The sequence below is a fragment of the Abramis brama genome, assembly GCF_963993115.1.
Source record: "Abramis brama genome assembly, chromosome: 21".
Taxonomy (NCBI): domain Eukaryota; kingdom Metazoa; phylum Chordata; class Actinopteri; order Cypriniformes; family Leuciscidae; genus Abramis; species Abramis brama.
The window spans coordinates 8016012-8032350 of NC_139983.1; the positions used below are offsets into that span (position 1 = coordinate 8016012).

A 16339-nucleotide genomic window follows, 5' to 3' on the forward strand; every position below is an offset into this window, starting at 1 on the left:
GAAGGTTAGCTCTCCTTAGCCTCCTCAGAAAAAAGAGGCGTTGTTGGGCTTTCCTTGTTATGCCTGCAGTGTTCTGCTTAAATGGTCCAAATCCTTACCTATAGTTGTGATAACTGTAGCTGCAAAGATGACGGCATTGGGCCAGTTCCAGTTGTTGAAGGCTTTGTCCCCTGTGATGGTGACGCCTTGTCCTGCAGCATTAGACACCACCTATTTAGAAATGAAACAAACTGATGAAAACAGCCACACATTCAATTTGAACACAGTATGACATCAAGAGAGGTTATTTTCTAGAGAAGCATGTGGATATGTTGTGTCTGAGACCAGAGCTTACATCCTCTCATGCAAATGATATTATCAGCAGCCCCCTGAGAATGCTGATGGGCCTGCCATCTCTAGGACATGAGTGGGCCATACCTCAAATATATGTTTCTTGACGATGGATCTGAGCTCAGATCAGGCAAAGAAATCAAAGAGGTATAGTGAACAAGGCTTAATACATCCCTTAATCACAGATAAAATAATCTGTTGAGTGCAATTATTATACAGAAAAATGCTCACTTAAACAAGAGTTCTCTCTCTCTCCTCTGAGACCTCATGTACAAATAGAGAATAAACATTTATACAGCTTTGATCTGACAACTTAGTAGGTTTGCTCGTTGCATGTCCTTGTTTGTTCTTAGCAATAACAAGACATGATTCTGCTGCCACACAGATAGATAAGATCCTCTAAAGCAATGCGTCAGAAAAATTCTTATTCACAATATTTCGAACAAGCCTGCTGCGTTTTTAAATGTGGGCGACATTTCTGGCAGTACCTCAGTTCTCATTTGGATATCTCTGTAGAATGTGCTACATCTTACACCGGATGTAAGTGGTGCGACATGATGCATCAAAAGCCAATAGAGCCCATTATAACTAGCGATTTTGTCTACACTGGATGAACTGTAGACAATAAACTGATGCCCCGTTTGCTACTGAACAAATGCTTTTTTAAAAGTTAGCTTTTTTTCCAATGCAGACAGCCTCAAGCTGCCATGCTCGAAGCTTTTAAATATATAAAAACTGTATGCAGTCAAGGGGGGCACATTAACTTGATTCCCAAATGTGTCTAGAAAAGCATTAATCTCTTCCAACATTTACAGTGAGGGATCATTTTGTGAGAGCTCTTGAGTTCATAATATCAACACTAGACAGATAATCTCCCTGTGAACACAAATCAATGTCATGTAGAGATGCGGTCTCATCTGACAATGCTACATCCATGCCACTCTTTTCATTACATAATTTGTTGCAGATCAACTCCAACTGCTCCTTTTCCACCACACCCTTTCCACTAAAACCACCAGGTGGATTACCACTACCAATTTTCAACATCCAGTGTTTCATCAATAACTCAATATTCCTAAAGCCAGAAACTGTCATTGTTGTTTTCCCCTCATTATCTAATTGAATATTCACAGATGCAAATACAGACTTCTGACATTTTTACCTCAGGAGTAGGCACAAGTTTAGATGTAGTGCCAATCTCTAATCCTAAAAGCAATGCCTTCAACTCACTCATTATGCAGGCAAGCGTGCAATTTATGACCAACATCAATGCATTCAAAACACTTCAAGCTACCTGTTGTTGTGTAGATCATGTTTCATGTATGTTTTTAGGTCACCCAAGAGGCCACATTCAATCAACTAATTGAAAAATGCTGCGCTTTCAAAAAGACCACAACAGTGTGAGAGGCAGATCAAATATTTTCATGGCCTATCACCTCACCTGTCAAACAAGCACATTCTCCATTGTTATCAGCAGGTACACAGCTAAAGCCACTGCGCAAGGACAATGTCTCTGCCTCCACACCCAACTCGCCTCACCAGCCAACAGAAACCAAAAATCAACACTTAAATCATGCAGGGTAAAGATGAATTGAAAAACAAAAGTATACTTTGTTTCTACTGAAAAATATCATTGAGCTTTTCAGTTGAAAAAGTATTTTATTAATCAAGTCGCAGGCCAGCGCTGACAAGTTCCTGTTCACAATAATGTTTCTGTGTATGTGTCTGTGCTGTATTTGTGCGCATTTGTGTGGGAGAGTGGGAGAAAGAGAGTGTGCACTGCATTCAATAGAATTATAAAAGGTAATATAGTTGGAAAAACTTAGAATTAGTTTTCCAAATGATCTCCTTTTTTAATGTTTATTATTTGCCTGGTCAGTGTCCTTTTGGGTTTAGGTTCTTTTCCTGTCGTAGGCTGTAAGGACCTTTGAAATAAGGCCAAATTCACACAGAAACAGAATACAGTCCTGCATCAAAGTCCTTTACACGCATTACATAGTTCTAGCATGAAACTCTGAATGATGCAGGCTGATAGGTCTTTAACTTATCGGCCTGCATCATTCAACAGACATTGCTGTAACATACATGAACCATGTGTATATACATGAATTAACCTCATAGCAGATCTATACAGGTGGAGCTGGGGAAGGTGGAGGGTATCTGAAAGCATAGTAATACTGTAGTCAGACTGCAAACAATGCCAAGTATTTGAATGCTTGAGCAGCAAACTCATTGGCAGCTGATGCAACATCAACCAATCAGCTGTGCTATGTTGATGATAACACGATTGGTTGATGTTGCATCAGCTGCCAATGAGTTTGCTGCTCAAGCATTCAAATACTTGGCATTGTTTGCAGTCTGACTACAGTATTACTATGCTTTCAGATACCCTCCACCTTCCCCAGCTCCACCTGTATAGATCTGCTATGAGGTTAATTCATGTATATACACATGGTTCATGTATGTTACAGCAATGTCTGTAAAGATATTCGCAGTAGCAAGTCTCGGTACTTACTCTGCTGCAGCAGCAGCAGCGTAGCAGATCTATTCCGCCAAGATCAAATACATTAACATTGCCATATCCATTACCATGCCAATCTCTAGTACCATACCAATCTCCCGAGAGTTGTCATGACAGAAATACTGTTATTTACGTGACAGTGACAACAACATTGTATAACCAAACTCATACCCGTAAATTTTCAGGACCCACAACCGCGTTCTTGGAAAAAAAAAAACCCAAAAAAAACGCGCTGTGTGAACAGAACCGACTGGACTACAGTTGTTTGTCACATCATACAGTGCGAGAGAGCCACTCTGCGCTACACAATTGCGTTTCTACCGTGTGTTCTGGGTTTTTCCATGTGTGGTTTCGGTAACTTACAGCGATGGAGATATGAGCTGTGTGTCATCTGAAGGTTTTAGATCTAGTCACTGTTCTCCACGGGGGCTGTTCCTGTCAGTTTTAATTATGCGTGCGACTCAGATGCTCCACCCAGATATAAAAGCTGCTGTTGGTTAATAAAAATTTGACGGATTAACTCCTTTAGACTCTTGTCATGCCAAAAGTGATAGGACAGTTTTCTGTAAGACTGTAAGTTGCTGTTTGAATGCCCTTGTATTTAGCCCTATTCAGACGGGAATATTTTTCTAAACAATATTTGACAAAATATTCTGACAATTTTTACTCTGTGATTTCATTTACTGATTAAGAGGGAACTAACATCTCCTTGTTTATTACAGAGGTGGGAATGTTTTCGGTAGCTCAGGTTTGTCACAGACATACCTTGTCACAGATTCAGACAGGATTAAAATCACAACGTACTCCTGTGTAACCCAAATTTCACTAACGTTCTCCAGGAAAAATAGTCCTGTCTCAAATAGGGCTTTTGAGAAAAAAAAAGTTTTCTCAACTTTAATTTATGTAAATGTAGTCTAGCAGACCCCAAAAGTAAAATAGTGAACTTGTACATGAGCACCTTAAAGTTTAAAGCCAACATTTGTTGGCACCACAGCAAAAAATGCTTTGCAGCTGGTTGCCATTTTTTAAGTTACCTCAACTTTTTAATTTTTACAGTGTGAAAGTGTGAATGACTTGAAATGTATTTATAAAAATCTGTTACAATGCACTGTACAACATTATATGATCAATAAGTTATGACAACATATGTTTTTTACATTGCTTTAACTTATCAGAATAAGTTAAACAACTTAAAACTTTTTTTATAAGTTATAAAAGATTAATTCAGTTTAATGTAATTTTTTTTTTTTTTTTTTTTTTTTTACAGTGGTGAATAAAATATGTCTGTTGGACAGTCCTCCTTAGCCATTACCTACCTGAGCTACCTGAAAACATTCCCACCTCTGTAATAAACATGGAGATGTTAGTCCCCTCTTAATCGGTAAATGAAATCACAGTATTATTATTATTTTTTTTTACTCAAATATTGTTTAGAAAAATATACCCTTCTGAATTGGGCTAAATACTGTACAATGCTACAACACCTTTTATAAATTGAAGGAGTTGGATCTGCAGTTAAAGAAACAGGATTATGACACGCAGCATCTTCATTATCAGACTTTGGAGTCAGAAGCTGATAAATTTAAATTACGCAGTTTGGAATTGCAAGCCATACTGTCGCCTAAAGTGCCTGTGCCTATGCTCAGATCTAGACCTCCATCTCCTCGTTCACCACTGAATGTACTAGTTTCATCAGCACAGAATCAAAGTCCGCCACCCACTACTTCCTCCTGTGTTGGTGCGTCTGTGACTAGCTTTGATGCGAGTAAATGTGTTACCCTTGTTCCTCCTTTCAGAGTAACGGAGGCAGACTCTTATTTTGTCACTTTCGAGTGCATAGCAGCTACATTATGTTGACCAAAAGAGTTGTGGTCATTGTTTTGCAATGTAAATTAGTGGGTAAGGCTCAGGAAGTGTGTTTCGATCAAAGTTTTAACTATGAGACGGTTAAAGCTGCTGTTTTGAGAGCGTACAAATAAGTACCTGGGGCTTATCACCAGAAATTCAGGAACCATCAAAAAATTACCAGTCAAACATTTGGTGGGTTTGCTCGTGAAAAACTGTGTTGTTTGACAAATGGTGTGCAGCAAGCAGAGTTACAACGTTTGAGCAATTACATGAAGCCTTGTTGTTAGAGAATTCAAGTCCTTCAGGCTTACTTGAAAACTACAGGTGAATGTGTTGAAGCAGGGTTGGAACTAAACTCTGCAGGGCCGTGGCCCTCCAGGAACTGAGTTTGACACCCCTGCCATAGGAGTAGGTCTGATTACAGGCAATGATATTGCTGGTGGTAAAGTCTTCCCTCAGCCCATTGTTGTGGACAAGCCAGATGTGTCTGGGTTTTGTGAACAGGTTGACGTGGGCCAACAGTTTCCTTCTGTCTTTTCTGCCTGGTAACCTGTGCTCAGACTAAAGTTTGATGATGTTTTAGACGTGTCTGAAACATTTACGACTGATAACGTTGACAAAGGAATGTGTGCAGGATATTTCTCCTAATGTGTGTGTTTTTTACTAGGATTTTGCCATGCTTGAAACTGGGAAGAAACAGCTGGCGGCTATGCAGAAAGCTGATCCGTCTCTAGTCAAGTGTCTCGCTGTGGCAGTACAAAAAGATGAAGTAGCCGATAAGGATGTGGCTTAGGTTTGGGAGGACGGAGTGCTCATCAGAAAAGGATCTGAGCTAGAAGTGTTTCAGGTAGTGGTCCCTAGATCCCTAGATTTTGTGCTTAGCTCATGATCACTCTGGCCACCTGGGAGTAAACAAGACTTTCAGTCGCATTCGCTATTTATACTGGCCTAGTTTGAAATCAGCGGTTTCAGAGTACTGTTGTTTGTATACTGCTTTGAAACAGGGAAAGATTGGGATGAAGACAGCACCACAAACTAGCGTACTTAAGTATGTGAATTCGTTCCGAGACCGCCTACACAGAGCTTGTGAAGTGGCACTTTCGGAGTTAGTCCTCACTCCGACTAAAATGAAGACTCAAAAAAAGAAGAAAAAAAAAAGTGTTTATCAAAGTTTTCAGGAAGGTGATTTGGTGCTTTTTTTTCTTCTACACTATCAAAGCAAAAATTAAGTGACACAGATTGCGTCATTAAAGTGCTCCGATTATGCTATTTCAGAGTTTCCTAATGTTGTTTTGGAGTCTTCTACAACAGGTTTACATGCATCAAAAGGTAAAAAAAAAAAAAAAAGGGTTTAATTTTCTCATAATATACATTTGCACATCACCACATTTTCAATGATTCTCAAACGACTCATCTGATGAATCAATCTCTCTAAATCCCTCCTTTCCGCAAGCCAGTATGCTCTGTTTGGCCAGACAGCTCAGTCTGTTGTGATTGGTTTACCGCATACAGCGTGTGTCAAAAACAAAAACGCCCATTGCCATAACAACGTCAGCTCTGCTTGTCCTGAGGCTTCCTACACCGTAAACTAAACACAGTAACGAACAATGACGTCGATTTTACCACATCAATGCGAGCGCGAGTCCAATGATGAAACATAGGAAGAACTAGTCATTCAACCCGAACCTCCATCACGAGGACAACTCGAGCAGGACGTTTCTAAGTGATACACTACTCAGTTTGAGGTACATTATGAGATGTTGCAACTAATTCCTCACCATCAGCATTAACAAGTGCATGTCCATCAACAAACCGATTATTTTACTTGTGCTTATTTATTTACTGAGTATTTTTCTAATTTATTGTGGTGAACATGTGGAAACTATCAATAACAGTGCATACATTAGCCGAGCTCTAGTGTGTGACTGACTGATGTAACAAACATTGGTAAAACAAATCTTGCTCCATGCTTAATCTTTCCTCAAAGTAGTGAGAACAACAGACAATCTGCATTAATAGACACAGATTTAGGTAATAGTGGCCCACAACTGATTAGCAGAAGAATTTCATTAAGCAAGTAATAATGTGAGTTAACCAGTTAGCAGGAGACCTACACAATATAAAACTCAAAAGTAAGTATTTTGAACACCATATTTCAAGAGCAAGCGGTTTGCAAATCCTGCATTGAATTCCATAAAGGGAACACAGCAAAAGTTTAGGAATATACTGCTGTGGTATCGTGGTAAAGATGAATTTTAACCACTGATTCTTCATATGCTCGTCCTTGGGCAGTGGGAAAAAAACTGGCTTTACCTTCACATTGTAGAGCACAGCATCTTCTCGACATGATGCTATCCAGTATCCACAGGAATCAGCTGCAGTGTTCGAGGGGTTTCAAGTTTTTTTCCCCACGTGCAGTAAGTGGGTGGGCAATATGCTAATGTTTCGTCTTGACATCACAACGAAACGGCTTATGACTCATTTGAAAAACGATTAATTTCACTGACTCAGAGTCGATTCTTACTTTTGAAAGACAAATTTATATACAGAGCACTTTCAGATTTAAAACTTTGCAGGATGTTTTCATTCACTTACAGAGTATGTCAAACACCACTTGAATCTTACCAAGTGTGAGTTCGGTAAAGCTGTCGTGACATATCTTGGGAAATGTGTGGGTCAAGGACAAGTGCGCCCTGTCGATGCAAAAAATTGATATTAGGATAGACAGGATATTACAGTGTTTTTTGCAAGAACTTTGCTGAAGTTGAGTCCCCACTCACAAACTTGAGTCAATCTAAAGTTTTTGAATGGACTTCAGAGTGTCAGTCAGCTTTTGATGCTGTTAAAACATTGCTGTGTAGTGCCTCAGTTCTTTCAGCTCCAAATTTTACATGAACATTTAAATTAGAAGTGGATGAAAGTGAGGTGGGAGCCGTCTCCTTTTTCCCCTTTAGGATTAGTCCTGAACATAATGCGTTGCTGTTGGTGGTTGGACCAGAGAAGAGAGGGAGCTCTCTGCCTCTTTGATTGCTCTTGACTGACAGTTGTGCTGTGTGTTAGATGGTGATTTCGGTGATCTCTGGAAGCCCCTTTTGATACAGTTTGCTCTGTGAAAACAGAGTCCCGTTGATCCTATCTGTATACATTCTTAATTATTTGAGAAGCCGCAGGGAGTGAGTGCCTTTTTTTGTAGGCCAAAAGGCCATCACTTTTTCTCCTGTTTATTGGTTAGATAAGGAGATAGGGTATGTCATTGACTACATTTACAAGCTGTTAAAATTTGGGTTATGGTCGGGTTAAGGTCACTATTTGGGTTTCTGAAACATTCGGAATAACCCGTTTACATGCATGAGCAGAGAGAGTTACTCCTGTATACATGGAATTTGTAATCAATTGGCAATATCCCGATGTAAACGGTGACGCACGGTTAGCGTCTGGACGTACGGACAACCTTAAGACGCAATATGCGTCATTTCCGATTCTTCTTCCTGTATCCAAAGACAACAACAACAACAGCAGCAGCACGCGGATAATGAATAGTTCGGGGCAGATAGCGATCGCCTTTGTTTTTGCGCTTTCCTCCTCACTCCAAAAGTGTGGTGCTGTGCTGCGTCTCGCCATGTTTACCTCTACTTCTTGTTTACTTCCGGTATATTGCACGCGGGGTTTTGTATGCGCCATCTCTCCTCAAAAGACCAAGATTCCTTGCGAATAGAACATGCGCAGAACACAAATCAATGTTCCTTTTGATGGGGATATGCCGATACGCGTTTACATGACCAAATATTCGGGTTAGAAAAGGGGTACCCCAGGTATAATATCTGGGTTTTTAAAAACCGGGATATGAGCATATCCGGGTTTTTGCCGGTGTTTACATGGCCGTGCGCGACCGGGTTATTGCTAATATTCCGGTTTTGAACGGGTTATTGGCTGCATGTAAACGTAGTCATTGACTACGTTTACAAGCTGTTAAAATTCGGGTTAAGGTCACTATTTGGGTTTCTGAAACATTCGGAATAACCCGTTTACATGCGTGAGCAGAGAGAGTTACTCCTGTATACATGGAATTTGTAATCAATTGGCAATATCCCGATGTAAACAGCTACGCACGGTTAGCGTCTGGACGTACAGACAACCTTAAGACGCAATATGCGTCATTTCCGATTCTTCTTCCTGTATCCAAAGACAACAACAACAGCAGCAGCACGCGGATAGTGAATAGTTCGGGGCAGATAGCGATCGCCTTTGTTTGCGCTTTCCTCCTCGCTCCAAAAGTGTGGTGCTGTGCTGCGTCTCGCCATGTTTACCTCTACTTCTTGTTTACTTCCGGTATACTGCACGCGGGTTTTTGTATGCGCCGTCTCTCCTCAAAAGACCAAGATTCCTTGCGAATAGAACATGCGCAGAACACAAATCAATGTTCCTTTTGATGGGGATATGCCGATACGCGTTTACATGACCAAATATTCGGGTTAGAAAAGGGGTACCCCAGGGATCATATCCGGGTTTTTAAAAACCGGGATATGAGCATATCCGGGTTTTTGCCGGTGTTTACATGGCCGTGCGCGACCGGGTTATTGCTAATATTCCGGTTTTGAACGGGTTATTGGCTGCATGTAAACGTAGTCATTGTATGTTGTTTCTTTTATTTGATTTGTTGGGAAGTAATTTTTTTGTGGGAAAGTCAGTTTGTGTTTGTTTATCATTTTGGCATTAGCTCACCCTTAAGATTTTGCTTCCAAACTTTTTCTGTTGCTTTCTTTCTTTTTCTTCTTTTTTTTTTTTTGCAAGAAATTGTTTTGTTAAAATCAAAAGAATATCACAATGAAAACTATTTTTTTGTAATTATTGTTTTGTCATTTATGTTACACCCTGACCTAAACCAGGGACCATAACAGTTTTCAAAGGTGAAGCATGCTCAGTGACACTGTAAAACCCATGGCCAGAATTTTGTGTTCATGTGGAACATTAGAGAATCGCTAACTGGTCCGGAAAATGTCACTTTGTAAATAAATCATGCAATCAGTAGGCCTACACTGAATTCAAGCCTACAGAATTCCACAGAAAGCACAGCAGAATTTCCGACCTTCATTCACAAAGTTGTACCCGTTGCATATATTTCATTCAATTCAGCAGATTTTCTTCCAAAACCAGCACAAAACAATTCATAGATTCCATGTGGGCCTATCACAGTTGTGCTGTCCTTCATTTTGAACAGATGACTTAAGATGTTACGAGCTAGCCTGAGTATAAAGCATGAAAGCATTCTTATGTGCTGAACAATTTATTTAAATTAGGAAGGGAGTTCACACAAGCCCCTAGCTAAACATTCAGGTCATTTGAAAGTAAACGATAATCCTTGGTTAAATCTGCATTAAATAACATGAAGGTAAATAATATTTGGATCTTTGCCTTTTACATCATGCAAGGTGTTAAAAGTATTAACGCTCTAACGCAGTAGTTCCCAAACTTTTTTCCAGGAGATCCCCATTTTCACATTCAAAATCCTTAACGACCCCCAAAGACACAAAAATCTGTTAAGTTTTTATTAAAAATTCAACAACAGCAGAAACACTAAAATAATATCATTAACAACTACGGCTGGATTTGACTTACAACAATGTTATCTACAAACATGCATTACATGTTCAAATAAAATATTGACCAGAATGTTTTATAAAATGATAAACCTAATATTCCAGCCTGTTTTTTTAACAGAAAAGCAAGCACTGTATGCATAATTTAGTATGGCAGCTAATTTGAATGACAAAAGTTTTATTCAAATTCTGAATGGATTATACACTATTATAATGGATTATACTATACACCCCAAGTATTGGGACACCCATTGAATTCAGGTGTTCCAATCACTTCCATGGCCACAGTTGTATAAAATCAAGCACCTAGGCATGCAGACTGCTTCTACAAACATTTGTGAAAGAATGGGTCACTCTTGGGAGCTCAGTGAATTCAAGCGTGGTACCGTGATATTGCAAGTCCATTCGTGAAATTTACTCACTACTAAATATTCCACGGTCAACTGTTAGTGGTATAATAACAAAGTGGAAGCAATTGGGAACAACAGCAACTTAACCACGAAGTGGTAGGCCACGTAAAACCACAGAGCAGGGTCAATGCATGCTGAGGCGCAAGTCGCCAACTTTCTGCAGAGTCAATAGCTACAGACCTCCAAACTTTGTGTGGCCTTCAGATTAGCTCAAGAACAGTGTGTAGAAAGCTTCATGGAACGAGTTTCCATGGCCAAGCAGCTGCATCCAAGCCTTAAATCACCAAGTGCAATGCAAAGCGTGGGATGCAGTGGTGTAAAGGTGGTTTTTAGTGGACTCTAGAGCAGTGGAGACGAGTTCTCTGGAGTGACGAATCACGCTTCTCTGTCTGACAATCTGATGGACAAGTCTGGGTTTGGCGGTTGCCAGGAGAACGGCACTTGCCTGATTGCATTGTGCCAAGTGTAAAGTTTGGTGGAGGGGGCATTATGGTGTGGGGTTGTTTTTCAGGGGTTGGGCTTGGCCCCTTAGTTCCAGTGAAAGGAACTCTTAATGCTTCAGCATACCAAGACATTTTGGACAATTTCATGCTCCCAACTTTGTGGGAACAGTTTGGGGATGGCCCCTTCCTGTTCCAACATGACTGCGCACCAGTGCACAAAGCAAGGTCCATAAAGACATGGATGTTTGGTGAGGAAGAACTTGACTGGCCTGCACAGAGTCCCTGACCTCAACCCGATAGAACACCTTTGGGATGAATTCGAGCGGACACTGCAAGCCAGGCCTTCTCGTCCAACATCAGTGCCTGACCTCACAAATGTGCTTCTGGTCAAAAATTCCCATAAACGCACTCCTAAACCTTGTGGAAAGCCTTCCCAGAAGAGTTAAAGCTGTTATAGCTGCAAAGGATGGGCCAACTCCATATTAAACCCTACAGATTAAGAATGGGATGTCATTAAAGTTCATGTGCATGTAAAAGATGTCCCAAAACTTTTTGCAATATAGTACATATCACAAAGCACAAAGACCGCTTGCTTTATAATCACTAAAAAGCTGTCACCTCAATTCATCGCAATCTCATAATGTTCCGCTATAATCGATGAAGCTGACTGCACAATTAATCTTACATAGTACATACCCTACATCATTTCTACACTTTGTTTGTTATAAGTTAACATAAGAGGACAAAAACCCTGGCATTCTGAGCTGTGAGTGGATTCTAATTTAAACACGTCTTATTGGCCATTGCGTTCAAGAAATCAACTGATATTTTTGTGATGTTTAATGTGTATTATATGGTTCCAAGTTGTTGGATTGTGGAAGATATTCCAATTTCTAATTTCCTTTGTCTCTTGAAGGTGACATAAAACATGCTATGTAAAAAATATTGCCTTGACTCTTAACCCATGTATTGTTCATTTCCTCTTAAGTGACCTCAACGTCCGGGTTAGCAGTAGCATGAGCAATTAGGCAAGTGTTATTTAAATAAACTCCTGATGTACTTACAAACTTTCCAATGCCTCGTTTTATGTGTACAGAACCTATTTGTACTACTGTAGTAGTTTGGTACCATTCTGGGCATTATTAGTGGGGTAAATTACGAGATAGATCCTTGGATCCATTAGTGCCTGCACTAAGCCATTCGGCTGATATCTTGAAATAAGCTCTAGTTTTAATAATGTTCGACCAAGGGAAAAAAGGCTTCTGGGGGGTGTTTGGCTCGGGGTCATGGTGCAAAGGACCCTAGGTTGATTTTACTCCGAACCATCCCTTTAATGTTTTGAATGTGAAAAGATTCTTGTGGGGAAAAGGAGGGCAACCTCTTATTTTTGATTATTGTTTCAGATATAAGCATCAAGATGTTTGTCTAAAATGTGTAACCTCCTGGAGAAAGACGATCTGGTCGTTTGAAGGACGAGAAGGAAGTAGAACCAGTGGAGCCAGGGGATTTTCTCAAGAAAAAGAACAGAATACAGAGATTTCCAGACCTGCAAGATCCAGAACTCCAGGCCTAAAAGACCTAGGAACCCTGAGACCCACCATGGGATGGATGGAACTTATGAAGAGGCACAGACTCGAACAACACCAGTGACTGCTTCTTCTAGAAGGACTTATGGTCCAAGTGGAAAAGAATGGACAATGAGAAGAGAAACAAGAGGAGATTTCAGAAACCATTTCAGAGGCTATGGACAGCAGTCTTTCCACATAGAGGGAAAACAAGTGGATAAAGGATGTCCACATGACAAAATGAAAAACCACACACACACACACGCACATTATATTGTCTATTGATTGTTGATTGTTTGAGTTATCAAAACCAAACAATATGCTAACATCACTGATACACATTTTGAGAGCCCAACAAGGCCTTGAAGAAAGACAAGATTTTTGCAAAACAAATTCGTGATGGAGACTTAGATATGGCCTGTTCTTGTTTAATTTGGAATGTAACCTTTAAAACAGCTGTATGTGTATGTATCTTTCTTATTATTTACCAATGCATTATGTTATGTGTTCTGTTTAAATGTCGAATTGCAGATAACTTAAGGATCGCTTTAGGACACTCCTACTGGCTGTGATGGTTCTTGAATGTCTTCTCACCCACACCCAAGAAAATGTTTGTATATTATATTATATTGCAAAATTTTAGAAGAGTCTCTTTGATAATTCTGCCCAATTGGATGGAGCTGTAACCAGTGTGCATGAGGTGTCGACCCAAAGACGGGTAAAATTCTCCGGTGGCCAGAGGGGACAACATAAGCCAGGGCTGCACCACCACTGGGCACCTGCCCGATAGAGAAGGGAGGTGTAATCTGTGAGAAGGGAGTGGATGTGATGCTTCTTTTGGGTCAAGAGCATCAGAGAGGGGGCTGTAAGAAATTGTAGTCTGCCTCAACCCAGATTCCACGCCAAAATATATTTTAGAATGAGCTCATCCCCAAAATGGCTTAATTATCATAGGGATGAAAGAAAGTCAAGTTATATTGTTTCTTCACCATTTGGGTTGATCACATCCTAAACAAATGGAAGTCAATTGTAGAATGGGACTGGGTGTGGGACACAGAGAACCTTCTCAGACAATGGGGTGTCACAACTTCATTAACATACCACAGCTGTTGCAACAAGAGCAACTTCATTTACATTAAGAACAGGATAAAAGGTTTAAGATTTGACACCGGTGAACCCAAGTTGCTTTGTGTACCTTGCCACTGCTATGCTGTAATAAACTTAATTTTTGAGATCTTCGACATCCACATAATTTTTTCTTACACCTCCAACAATTTAACAGGTCATGAACTTGCCAAAGTGGCACTGCGATGCCTCGTGCTACAATGGATGCTTCAATACCATAAAGCATCATCATGAATTATAAACAATATGGATGTACTGACTACTTATAAAACCTAAGCATTTTTACGTATTTACAGCTATAGAACAAAAATATTTTCGAATCCTTTATATTGGTAGTTCCCAGCACATTTAGGGAGGCATCAGATTTTGCAAGGGGTGGGAACTTGTATGTTTTGTTCTTAAAAATGGATGCAAAAAAAACCCCCTTTACATTAAAAGTTTCTAATGCTCCAAACGATCGATCAGAGGTATAATAAATATTAAAAGCTCAGCTCAGTGGTTGCGGCAGTATCTCAGTCTCAAAAGGGAAGAGTAAAATAATTACAGTGCATCTAATTCAAACTACTATATTAAAATTCTGAGTCCGACCAATTGGCACTAACAGTAGCTGCTGATGATTCAGCAGACATGTACTGCTCTCTTTCCACTCTCTGCATTCCTTACTCACACGAAAACATGTACTTCTCACTATTTTCCTTGGAACAAATAAATTATTTATACAAACTTATAGCTGTTGGTGAGAAATAATAATCATTTTACTTATAATTGTTATGCTTAAATGAAAATATTCTGACAGTGAGACTTGTTAACCACAGGCTACTCACTCACAAAGTATAAAAAAATGCCTAAACAAGTTAAAAACTATACGCACCTTTACAAAGAAACTGACATAATTTCATAACAAGCATTAATTATAGATTCCTCTACCCACCTAATAAAACTAATGCAATATAAATCACTATATTTACTATTATACTATATAATATTATAGTATATATATATTTACTATATTTATTTATTACTACATAGTATTCAATATAAATATTGCACATTTCTGCCCAACCATGGTAAATTACTACAGTAAATTCATGGTAAATGTTTGTAAGGGTGATTAGGGGATTTAAAGTCTTCTAATTTTGTTCATGCCACAATGTTTCTCCTGCTTTCCTCATCAGTCTTGTTGGGAATGTTGAGGCTGTTTCATCCGATTTAATACTAATTAAATCATCGAGTGATTTGTGGTTTGTAACAGAGAGGTTTCTGTCGAACTGAAACGCTTCCCACTGGTTGTCACAACGCTGTTTAATATAGTGTCCGGGACCGGGAGTAAACGCAACTCCGTGTTGGGCCGTGTTGAAACAACTAGTGAAACAACTGAAAACAGCGCTATTTGTTGTTATACTGTACTGAACGAGAAACCGCTTCAGATGATTCAGTGACGGAGCGGTCCAAATGAATCCGAATAGTTTTAGACCGTTATGCAAGCGCGTTTAGAATCGAACCAAAAGAATGATTCATTCACGAATGATTGGTATCGCTGGTTCAGTTGACATAAATTCGGGACACATATAATAACTGCTGAAATAGTTGCACGTAAAACGTTTCTCAGGTCAATCGGAGCGAGTATCAAACCGAATTAGCCGCAACGCCAGGAAAAGAGGAGGAGGGAGGTTGGTGCCGTCGGGCCGCATGGAGATGATTGGCGGGCCGCATTTGGCCCGCGGGCCGCCAATTTAATAGCCCTGATTTAGACCATTAAGTCTAGTATGCGCTGTTGGGGGTCATTTGAGACCCCAAATGACATTTGCTGAAATAAAAAATAAATAAATTGGAATGATGACATACTGTAGCAGAAAAAGTGAAGCAGATGTGCTGAATGAAAATGCACTTTCACTCTCTGACAGCAGAAATGCAGCCGTTACCCTGGTGACCCCATAAACAAAACAGCTGTGCTACTTTCTGTTTCTGCACAGTATTAAATGTTTTAAACAGTTATTCATATTTTTGTATTCACATTGGTGTTCATCACAGCACTAAACTCTTAAATACTTACTAGGTAGACTTACTAGGTAGACTGGGTAAACCCAGCTCGATCTGCCGATCTATCTCGATTTGATTTCGCCCTGCAGCTCAGGCTGGAAACCTGTACATTCTTCTATCCTGCTTCCGTTACAAATTTGCTGGGACCAATCACAAACTGGCTTATCCACCTGGCGTGCTATTGGCGGGTTTAATCCAATCCAATTCCTTTTAACCTCTCGACGATGCTCAATGGCTTCTTTAGTTTAGCAAACAAATCGCTCCAGTGGGTGTAAATACCACTCACTTTCATGTTTTTTTTGCACAACCTGCAAAAATTGCTTGATGCCATTGCTGCTTCTGCAAACCGCTGATCAATGCTACAAACCAACACATTTGTTGACACGTTTCCTGCCTGGAGTTTTCGCTGCAAAGTATGTCACCTGGATTGTTGGTCTGATTGGTTGAAGGACTATCCAAT

General features: G+C 39.9%; 1 protein-coding gene across 1 annotated transcript in view; it reads right to left on the reverse strand.

The window, feature by feature from the left end:
- The window catches only part of kcnk5a (potassium channel, subfamily K, member 5a), a 42616-nt gene that overhangs the window by 19630 nt on the left and 6647 nt on the right, over positions 1-16339 (reverse strand). Inside the window, exon 2 of the mRNA XM_084096925.1 lies at positions 99-210. Coding sequence (XP_083953051.1) covers positions 99-210 — 112 coding nt within the window. The remainder of the gene's footprint in view (positions 1-98; positions 211-16339) is intronic.